The 11190-nt window shown below is 41.6% G+C and overlaps 1 protein-coding gene across 4 annotated transcripts in view; it reads right to left on the bottom strand.

Annotated features, from left to right (window-relative positions):
• Positions 1–11190, bottom strand: part of VWA3B (von Willebrand factor A domain containing 3B) — a 200621-nt gene that overhangs the window by 156426 nt on the left and 33005 nt on the right. For all 4 annotated transcript variants that reach the window (XM_010829610.1, XM_010829609.1, XM_010829611.1 and 1 more), the window contains exons 2-3: positions 7824–8051; positions 1914–2008 (exon numbers count right to left, since the gene is read on the bottom strand). In XM_010829610.1, coding sequence (XP_010827912.1) covers positions 1914–2008; positions 7824–8019 — 291 coding nt within the window. In that variant the 5' untranslated portion in view covers positions 8020–8051. The remainder of the gene's footprint in view (positions 1–1913; positions 2009–7823; positions 8052–11190) is intronic.

Here is an 11190-nt window from a genome sequence, read left to right as displayed (position 1 = left end):
AAGAAAAGCGAGATCAGCAAAGCCAGACTGAAAAAAAAAATTTCACTGAAACATCTGCCTAACTACAACATGCCAAAAACATTTCTGACAATGCTTCCAAACATGCCAGCATATCTGCCTGGCTTCCCCTAAGGGGTGCCATCCCAGTGCCCATCCTCGTGCTCATGGCCTTTGTCCTGTGACCTCTTGTCTCTCAGGCCGAGCTCCCCTGTACCTAGATCACTTGATCACCCAGAACCACCGGTGACACACAAATAAAGCATCATTCACACGGTCAGAACAACCACGCAAGGCCTTCCAGGGTGTTGGCAGGGGGCAGGAGATATACAAAAGGAATGAGAAAAGGTGGTGTCCTATTCTGTGAAGAATCAATTTTTAAAAGATATGGTATTTAAAAAAAAAAACCTTTCAACAATCCTCGCAACACCTTAAGGAAGGTGTGTCTCCTGAACACACCTTGTAATTCTATGTCTTCATGCCTTGGCTCATGCTCAGCACTCTGCCTTCAGCTCCTTTCATTTTCAGCCCCCAACTGTCTCAAGCTTATTCCTGAAGCACAAGCATCACTTCCTGCCGCTTTCCATGGCTCCCTAAAGCAGCATTCCCAACCCCCTCGCCAGACTTCCCAGCACTTACTACAAGTCACTACCACAGCATGGAAACCAGGGTGGGACCGTGTCACAAGGGCCATAAAGGTGGAATTGAATGGCAAAGACAGACGTATTCGGTATTTCTGCATTGATTTTTAAGGTGATTCAGACCAAAAAAAATACATTTTGTACACCAAATTCAAAATTCCATGGATATTATTGTTTGTGTGTGTGAAGGCAATGGCACCCCACTCCAGCACTCTTGCCTGGAAAATCCCATAGACGGAGGAGCCTGGTGGGCTGCCAGTCCATGGGGTCGCTAAGAGTTGGACACGACTGAGCGACTTCACTTTCACTTTTCACTTTCACGCACTGGAGAAGGAAATGGCAACCCACTCCACTGTTCTTGCCTGGAGAATCCCAGAGACTGGGGAGCCTGGTGGGCTGCCATCTATGGGGTCACACAGAGTTGGACACAACTGAAATGACTTAGCAGCAGTAGCAGCAGTAAATCACTTCAGTTGTGTCTAACTCTTTGCAACCCCATGGACTGCAGCCTGCCAGCCTCGTCTGACCATGGGATTCTCCAGGCAAGAATACTGGAGTGGGTTGCCATTGCCTTCTCCAGGGGATCTTCCCAACCCAGGAGCTGAACTCCCTCTCTGATGTCTCCTGCATTGGCAGGCGGGTTCTTTACCACTAGTGGTACCTGGGAAGCCCTACTAAACACTATTATTGTTTAGGAACAGGCTAAGTATGAGAGTAATGTGTATTTTTTAAATACTAAGAAATAACGGTCCAAGTGGACTCTACATGGATGTACAGTGACATGAACAAGTATCCATGAAGCAACACGATGGGACGTGTGTCTCTGGAGCTCCCTGTGGTGGCTGGGGTGTGCACAGGGCCTGACATGGGGCGGGTGCAGGAATCACATGCTGAATTGCTGGGAATGACGGGCTCCAGTGCAAGGTGCCACTCTCTCGATGTTCACTACTACCTGCACCAGTGGTCCTTTATTTTACACCACCAGTCAGGTAACAGCAGCCTGCTCTTGCCTTTCAGATGACTCCCGTCATACTTTTTTTTTCCCCTTTATTTTCCAGGTAAAACAAAGTGTTGATATGCAAACGTCTTCACCTCTGGTCAGGTGCTTTCTGCACTCACCTCTAATGGGTCAAGTTCCTGGGCTGTGACTTTCACCACCCTCTACACTGTCAGAAGAAATCCTCCAGCACTGACAAGGCCCTGGCTTGGCTGCCTCTCTGTGTCAACCTCAGCAGTGTGTCCCTGGACCTGCCCATCGAGGGAACTCCAACTTACATTGTACACTCTGCCGTCTTCCGTCGTGTAGATCCGTGGAAACAGGCCGTCTGCATACCGGGAAGCCACAAGTCTCCCCAGAGACATCACATAATCTGCATGTGTATAAAGAAAAGCAGTCAAAATGGTACAATATCAACACTTATTTTTATTTCCAAATGCTTATCTCTGACATCAAATTATATCGGTGATGCTTATAATTCTGTTCTAGACAATGAAGTATTTCCAGGCACTATGATAAATGTGACTGCTATAACACCAAATGTATGAATGAATGGGAAGGACGAACAGTGTTTATTTCTTGGTCTGCTGGGTCTTTTGCCCAGAACGATTAAGGCAGAGGTCAAAAAGATGACACAGAAATTATGTTTAATTCCAGAAATCTTTTATTTGGGACTTGGACTTAGTTTTCAAAATTTTAAAAATAAAACCTAGGGGCTTCTCTGGCGGTTCAATGGTTAAGAATCTGCCTGCCAATGCAGGGGACACGGGTTCCATCCCTGCTCCTGGAGGATCCCACATGCCACGCAGCAACTAAGCCCATGCACCACAACTGTTGAGCCCACACGCCCTAGAGCCCATGTCCCGCAACAAAAGCCACTCAATGAGAAGTCTACACACCGCAGCTAGAGAGCAGCCCCCACTCGCCACAACTAGAGAAAGACCACGTGCAGCAACGAAGCTCCAGCACAGCCAGAAAGTAAATTAAATGAATAACAATTTTAAATATTAAACTTAGATATTATCTACTGTTCCCTCAAGTAGGGGGTTGTGAATAAATGAGATGAAGCAAGAGTCAGAATACTCATACAGAATGTCAAAACCACTTTCTTCTCAGAGCATAAGCTCAGCTGTTCAACATCCACCCCGTAAACCCTCACTGAACACCCACTATGTGCTGACACAGTGTTTCCAGAATGGGAATACAATGCTTCCTGAAACATAGTCATTCCCTCACACAACTAAAAGAAAGTTTCATGGACTGGTTATGACTTGGCAAGGCAGAGATGAGGTAAGGCTTCAGGAACTGTTTTTATTGTGATGATTATTTTCTTATTATTATAAATTATTAAGTCCCAAAAGTGGTGAAGAGAGTGGTGATGCTCTTGGATCCAACACTTCCTTTCCTCTGTCTTTCTAGGAAAGCAGGAAGGGTAAGGCTACGTTTTATAGACTAGGCTTGGTCCCAAATCACCAGCAATGATAAAATTTACAAGTCTTGAAGTTCAATGTCCATAATAGGAAAGAGCAAAGAATGGGTACTTGAATTCTGTCAGCAATATTCTCATTCAATAAATCTCTCAAACTCTAAAACCTTCATTTCCAAGATTTCAACATCGTGACTGACATTTATAGAGCAACTTCACATCACCAGCAGCATTCTCTCTTTACCTCAGGCATTCATCTGGAGTCAGGAGAGAGGGCTGTGTTTTTGAGAACTGAAGGAGATTAATTTATGTAAGCCTCCATCAGCTGTATAGCCAATTAAAATAAAAGGCATTGTGAATTCCTCATTCAATAATGGTGAAGTAGGTTTTATTGCTAACTCTTACACAGGAAAAAACAAAAAACCTCCCGACAAAATATTTAAAAAGCTACCTGAAGGCACTAGAGAGCAATCAAGAACAGGCAGAAACTGGAGTGGCATTAATTCTTGAAAGAAGGAAATTGGTGAATTCTGCATTTATTTAACAGGGGAGACACTTTGAAGTTTGAGTCCGACCAAGTTAACTGCTTGCTAGGATAAGAATCAGATCTACACCCATCAAATGATAAGTGGATAAACAAACCGTGCAATATCCATACAATTCATCTCCTGACAGTAATTGACCATAAAACAAATAGAGTTCTGGTATATGCTGCTGCTGCTAAGTCGATTCAGTCGTGTCTGACTCTGTGCGACCCCAGAGACGGCAGCCCACCAGGCTCCCCCGTCCCTGGGATTCTCCAGGCAAGAACACTAGAGTGGGTTGCTATTTCCTTCTCCAGTGCATGAAAGTGAAAAGTGAAAGTGAAGTCGTTCAGTCAAGTCTGACTCTTAGCGACCCCATGGACTGCCGCCTACCAGGCTCCTCCATCCATGGGATTTTCCAGGCAAGAGTACTGGAGTGGGGTGCCATTGCCTTCTCCCTCTGGTATATGCTACAACATACTAATAGATGGATCTTAAAAACATCATGTTAAATGAAAGATATCAGTCACAAAGAGGCTTCTTGGCAGAGGATGAGATGGTGGGATAGCATCACCAACTCAATGGACATGAATATGAGCAGACTCCCGGAGACAGTAAGGACAGGGGAGCCTGGCATGCTGCAGTTTATGGGCTCGCAAAGAGTCAGACACGACTTAGCAACTGAACAACAACAGAAACTGGTGGCTCAGTGGTAAAGGACCCGCCTGGCAACATAGGAGACTCGGGTTCGATCCATGGGTCAGGACGATCCCCTGGAGAAGGCAATGGCACCCCACTCCAGTATTCTTGCCTGGGAAATCCCATGGACAGAGGAGCCTGGTGGGCTGCAGTCCATGGGGTTGCAAAAGAGTGGGACACAACTTAGCAACTAAACAACAATCAGCCAAAAAACATCTCATATTATATGACTCTATTTGTATGAAATGTGCAGAACAAGCAAATCTAGAGAGATAGAAAGTAGATTACTTTGGCCTGGGGCCTTATGGGCAGGGTGTATAGCTAAGAAGTACAAGGTTTATTTCTGAGGTGATGAAAATTTTCTTTAAGTTGACTGTGATAATAGTTGCACATTTCTGTGAATATACTAAAGAATATTGAATCATATATTTTAAATTGGTTAATGGTATAGAATGTGAATTACATCTCAATAAAGCTGTTATTTCTGAAAAAACAGATAAGAGAGGGACTTCCCTGGCAGTCCAGTGGTTAAGACTATGCATTTCCACTGCAGGCAGCACAGGTTTGATCCCTGACTGGGGAACTAGGATCCCACATGCCACATAGTATGATCAAAAATAATTTTTTTAAGTAGATATAAGAATATAGCTGTGTTTTTAAAAATTAATTTTTATTGGAGTATAATTGCTTCACAATGTTGTGTTAGTTTCCACTGTACTGCAAAATGAATCAGCCATACCTGAACTAGCTGTTTCCTATTGGGATAAACATGAAAGAGATTTGCAAAAATGTAAAACTGTGCCACTCTTCCTACTAGCATTTTTATTTTAAAAAATTTACTTATTTTTCTTAAAAGTGTTATGCTAACATATAACAGGTTTGTGACTTTTAAATGAACAAATATTTTTAAAGGTTTTAGTTTTAACTTCCAATACAACAAATGTCAATGGATATAAAATGCATATATTCTAAGTATAAGAGATTAAAAATGAGTACATGATATGAACATGTATAGAGGAAATGTAATGAATAAAGAAGCATCAGGGTAAAAACATTTTCATTCCCTGGTGGTTCGGTGGCAAAGAATCCTCCTGCCAATGCAGAAGACATGGGTTCAATCCCTGGGTCAGGAAGATCCCCTGGAGAAAAGAAATGGCAATCCCCTCTAGTATTCTTGCCTAGAAAATCTCGATCCATGGGATGGCAAAAGACAGACATGACTGGGTGACATTCTAATGACAAAACAAAATAACAACAACTCTAATGACAGTGGTTTTCTCATCAGAAATCACGGAGGGGGCTTCCCTGGTGGCTCAGTGATAAAGAATCCACCTGCCAACACAGGAGGCCTGGGTTTGATCCTTAATCCGCGAAGATCCCACATGCCTTGGAGCAACTAAGCCTATGGGTCACAACTACTGAGCCTGCACTCTAGAGCCTGGGGGCTGCAACCACTGAAGACGGCACGCCCTAAGCCAAAGCAACGAGAAGCCTGTACATCACGACTAGAGTGGCCCCCTGCTCTCCACAACTAGATAAAAGCCTGGGCAATGACAAAGACCCAGCACAGCCAAAGAAATCATGGAGGCCAAAAGGAAGCAGCTTCTTTGTTTCTTTGTTTTGGCTGTGCCTCTCAGTCCGTGGGATCTTAGTTCCCCAACCAGAGATCAAACCTGTGCCCACTGCGGTGGAAGCGCAGAGTCTTAACCACTGGACTGCCAGGGAAGTACCCATACTGTCTCTCTTAAGTGCTAAAAGAAAAGAACTGTCAACACCAAATCTTATATCTGGTGAAATTACTCTTCAAGAATGAAGGAGAAATAAACATACTGTCAGACGAAGAAACTAAAAAAAATAAAAGTTCCCAGCAGAACTATTCTTATAGAATAAATAAAGTTCTACAAACAGGAAGGAGATGATAAAAGAAAGAACTCTGAAACATCAGGAAGGAAGAACACAGTAAGTATTGACACATATAAATATGTGTAAATAAGCAGACTCTTCTTGAATTTTCTAAATTGCTTGACGGTTGAATAAAAAACTAAAGTACAGCCTAATGTGATTCTCAATGTATGAAAAAATAAAGCATATTAAAAATGAGGAGATTAAAGGGACATAAAGGGAAATAGTGTCCATTCTTTATCCAAACTGGTAAAATGCTGATACCAGGAGACTTTGATATGTTACATATTTATAATGTAATACCTAGCACAACCACTAAAAGAGCTGCACGAAGAGATACACTCAAAAATATTACAGATAATTTTTTTTTAATTCTGAACAGTGTTTAAGAAACCCAGAGCTAGGCAAGAAAAAGAAACAAATGGAAAACAGATAAAAAAAGAAAACAAAACAAAATAGCAAACTCTAACATACAAATAATTATACTAAATACAAATGGTATAGAGACAACAGTTAAAAGAGATTAGCAAAGAGGATTTAAAAACTGATTAAATAATGTGTCTAAGAAATTTGCTTCAAATATACTGATATATAAGTTAAAGTAAAAGGACAAAAAAGATGTCATGTAAATATTAATAAAAACAGCAGGGTTGATTGTATTAACGTAAAAAAAGTAAACTACAGAGCAAAGAACATGACTAAGGGTAGAGAGGACATTATGTAATTATAAAAGTGGCAATTCTCCAGGAAGACTTTGAAATCCTAAGTGACATGATGAAACAAAATTTGAATAGTTTTATGTCTATTACAGAAATTGAATTTCTTATCAAACTTTTCTTACAAACTCCAGGCTCAGATAAGTTTTACCAGTGAGTTCTATCAAACATTTGAAGATGAACTAGTACCAATCATATACAAACACCATCAGAACACAGAGGAGAGGGCAACACTTCCAAATCATTTTATGAGGCCAACATAATCCTGATACCAAAACCTAATAAGGACATTAAAAGAGAATTACAGAGTAACACCCCTCATGATCTTAAATGGAAAAATCCTTGACAAAATATGAAGAACTGTTATTTTGCTAATGTTAATGACTGAATTATAATTATTACCCTAATCCATAGCCTCCAAAAGGGGTTTGCACATGCCAGGGTGGGAGGAAGACATCTGCAGGGTGTGAGGGGTATAACTTATATTTAGGTTTTATTTCATCTTTAAAGAAGAAAGAATGAAATTAAGTATTACTAATATTTAATAGGTGGATTAAAGATTGTACATCTATATAATATACATATATTGGGGGTCCATGTGCAAACCTTTTTTACCCATAAGGATGTGAGATCAAAACAAACTCAGAGGAACATCCCTGGTGGTCCAGGGGCTAAAACTCTGTGATCCCAATGCAGGGGGCCCAGGTTCGATCCCTGGTCAGGGAGTTAGATCCTGCATGCTGCAACTCAAAGATCCTGCATGCTGTGACTATTAATAAGGCCTGGCACAGTCAAATAAAAAAATAAACCAACTCAGAGACCTGTGTTTTGAGGGGACTTCAGAACTGATGCCGCCTCCTCAAAGGCTAAAGGGCAGCACGCTGTTTGGGTTTTCCAGTCAGTGCTGCTTTGTATTAATACCTTCACAATGTGGGAATCCAATCTGTGATAAAATCTGTTTCAAGGTCAATTTGTTGCTCTTAAGCCCATGCAGTTGAAGCCATTCCTCAGATGAGATGAGACTCTGCTTGACTGAGTCTGTTCTAGTGTCGCTCAGTCCCTCTTGCTTCCGAGGCTGCTCCTCAGAGATGGTGGAAGATGAGCCTGGTACTTCCATCTCTGAATTAGGATCTAAGTCACAGGAACCTCCTGTAAGGGCAATTGTCAAAATCAGACTTCCTGAAAACTTAGAAACAAGCTAATATCAACTGAGAACTGGTTTAATATAAATGAGAGTACAATTACACTGAATGCTATTTAGCACAGGTAAAAATAATACAAATTGTATATTTGTTGGCAAAGAAGATACCTAAATATACGACTAAAAGGTATTCATAAAATTCAATATCTATATTTGCATACCCCCACTCAGAAAAACATCGAGAAAGATATATGCCAATTTTACAGTAGTTTTCTCTGTGTGGTGAATACAAGGATTCACCATCCCATGTTTCATTCTCTGGGACTTTACTAGAAAGTTGTGGCTTTCTGGCTCAAGTAGCCAGAAAGTTTAAGAGATCAGCCCAACTTAAAGCAATATACAACACACTGAACTGATCCAGACCTGCCTAAACAAAGCTGGTGTACACATGGAGTGGGGAGACTGTAATGTGATCTTAGCTCACTCACCACTACTTCAGGCAGGGCCTGAAAATCTAAGGAAAGAGTAGAAAGCTCTGCTTCCCTTTGTATCTAGGAATGTGCAGTGCATGTAAATGGGTTCCCTGGAATGCAACATTTTCCAACAATGGAAAAACTCCCTTCTCCCATTTCTAAAATTCTCATCCTATTTCCAGAAAGTGTCCCTGTTATGACAAGCAAGTTTAGTCAAACAGAAATCAACTGGACCCAAGCTAGGGAGGTTTTGTGAAAAGACGTTAGACATACTATTAGCAAACGTTTATTTAACTTTGTATATTTTCTGTGTAGTATACATTTTCCCTTACAGTAACCTAATGAGGTAGGTGGTACTACTATTCCCATCTTACAGATGAGGAAACCAACACAGAGGCGGTCTAACTAACTTGGCCAGTTCTCACAGCTGGTAGGGGTGGGGTGGGGGGAGGTATGTGGCTTAGATTCTAACCCGGGCCTTCCATTCCAGGGTCTATGTTCTGCGGACTTTAAAATAAAAAATCCAACTGCATGCAGCAACTTTCATTTGTTGGCCAGGAACTGGGCTGAGCCTTTCAAAGACTATCTCACAAATTCTTCATAACAGTATCAGTTACCCACTGCTATCACCCTACTTACATTTGAGGAATTGGAACATGTTCAGGAGACACAGTCAGTAAAGCAGAAGCAGAAATCAAAGCCATTTCTTTACCACTCTGCCATGGTGATAAGTGACCTCTTCCCACCTGGTCCTATGCTACAAGGCTATAGACTCCATACAACAGGACTGCTGTCCAGGAGGGCTCCTGGGTCCTCACTGAAGACCGAGCACTGACCTTTATTCTCAGACCTCAGGCTCAATAAGGGTTTTCCAGGTGGCACTAGTGTTAAAGAATCAGAGACACAGCTTCGATTCCTGGGTCAGGAAGACCCCCTGGATGAGGGCATGGCAACCCACTCCAGTATTCTTAGTTGGAGAATCCCCATGGACAGAGAAGCCTGGCAGGCTACAGTCCATGGGGTCACAAAGAGTTGGAAGTGATTAAGCACACATGCACAGGCTCAATAAGCTTTTTGACTTATTTTCAAATTTTCAAAGATGATGGTTTCTGGACTTCCCTGGTTGTCCAGTGGTTAAGAATTCGCCTGCCTATGCAGGGGTCATGGGTTCCATCCCTGGTCGAGGAAGATTCCACATGCTGCAGGGCAACTAAGCCCGTGCGCTGTAACTGAGCCTGAGCTCTGGAGCTGGTGCTCTGCAACAAGAGAAGTCATTGCAATTAGAAACCCACACTGCAATTAGAGAGTAGCCCCCACTTGTTACAACTAGAGAAAGCCTGCGAGCAGCCATGAAGACCCAGCACAGCTGAAAACTAACTAAATAATAAAGATAATGATTTTCATTTTAGGGTTTATGTGAATTTGTACTGTCCCTATATGTTGAATTCCAAATTTCAAACAAATTCATATTTTTGGTGAAGATCTTCTTTCTACAAAGGCTCAATTTGATGAGAACGTTACAATAGTATTTGGAGAGCATCATGTAGGAGTTGGAAGATCATGGATGAAAACTCCTTATAGGTCCATTCTGCCATTTTAAGCAAGTGATTCCTCCTCTCTGCACTGTTTATACATCCTAACTCCCAGGGCCACCGCAAGGAACAAATGTGTCAATGCGTGGATGAGCACTTGATACATCAGAAAGAACTATGCACAAATAAATTCCTTAAAAGTCATTACTCTTCATACTATTTGTAACCTAATAAATGGACTTTTTAAGCTTTAAAAAAAGTTATTACCCTTTAGTAATTGTGCCTTGTTTCATACATCCACTTTTATCCAAACCTCCTTTTGGAAGTCCCAAAGTTCCCAGAGCTATGAAGTTTGGAATCCTCCTCCTCCTTTAGAATCACAGAATATGAAGACAGCAAGATGGGCAGGCTACTATGCTTCTGCTTTCTTTTTGAGATCTGTCCAACAAAGACTGCCAGCTGAAGGACTTTTAAATTTGGTCAATGGTTCCTATAGAAACTAGAAAAAGGAAGCTCAGAATATTTTTCACTATTTCATCATTTCCAGTTACTCTCTTTCCTGAACACCCTCATCTACCTCCTGTAATCTTCTTCCTAAAGGGAGCTACATGCCTGAGGTTAAAAAAGGAGCACAGCTACACAAACTGCTCACTAAGGCTACTAAACTGGATTTTGGAAGCTTAAAGAAGATTTTAGAAGAGCCATAGCTTTTGCTTTTAAGCCAAACGGACATATTCTCAATTCCAAACAAAAGGCAACTGAATCCTTCAGCTAAGGTGTATGGCCCAGTCCCTTCTGCATTTGAAAGATTTTTATTTATCTTAAAAATATTAATTATTTATTTATTTGACTGCACTGGGTCTTAGTTGCCACCCGCCTAGTTGCAGCATATGGGATCTAGCTCCCTGACCAAGGATAGAATCCAGGCCCCTGCAATGGGAGCACAGAGTCCCAGCCACTGGACTACCAGGGAAGTCCCTCAAATGATCTTTTTAAATAATTTTTTTAAGTCTAGTAGGCTCTGTCAGATCAGAAAACCTATAGGAGTCCTCCTAATTCACATCTTGACTTTTCTGGCTTTTTAGCATGAGAATACCCGTATTGAGCTGAACCTATCCAGAGACAACAAGGAAGGAAGGAGA

Source organism: Bison bison, unplaced genomic scaffold (genome assembly GCF_000754665.1).
Source record: "Bison bison bison isolate TAMUID 2011002044 unplaced genomic scaffold, Bison_UMD1.0 scf7180017864508, whole genome shotgun sequence".
NCBI classification, from domain to species: Eukaryota; Metazoa; Chordata; class Mammalia; order Artiodactyla; family Bovidae; genus Bison; species Bison bison.
This window is presented reverse-complemented; position numbering and strand designations above follow the sequence as displayed.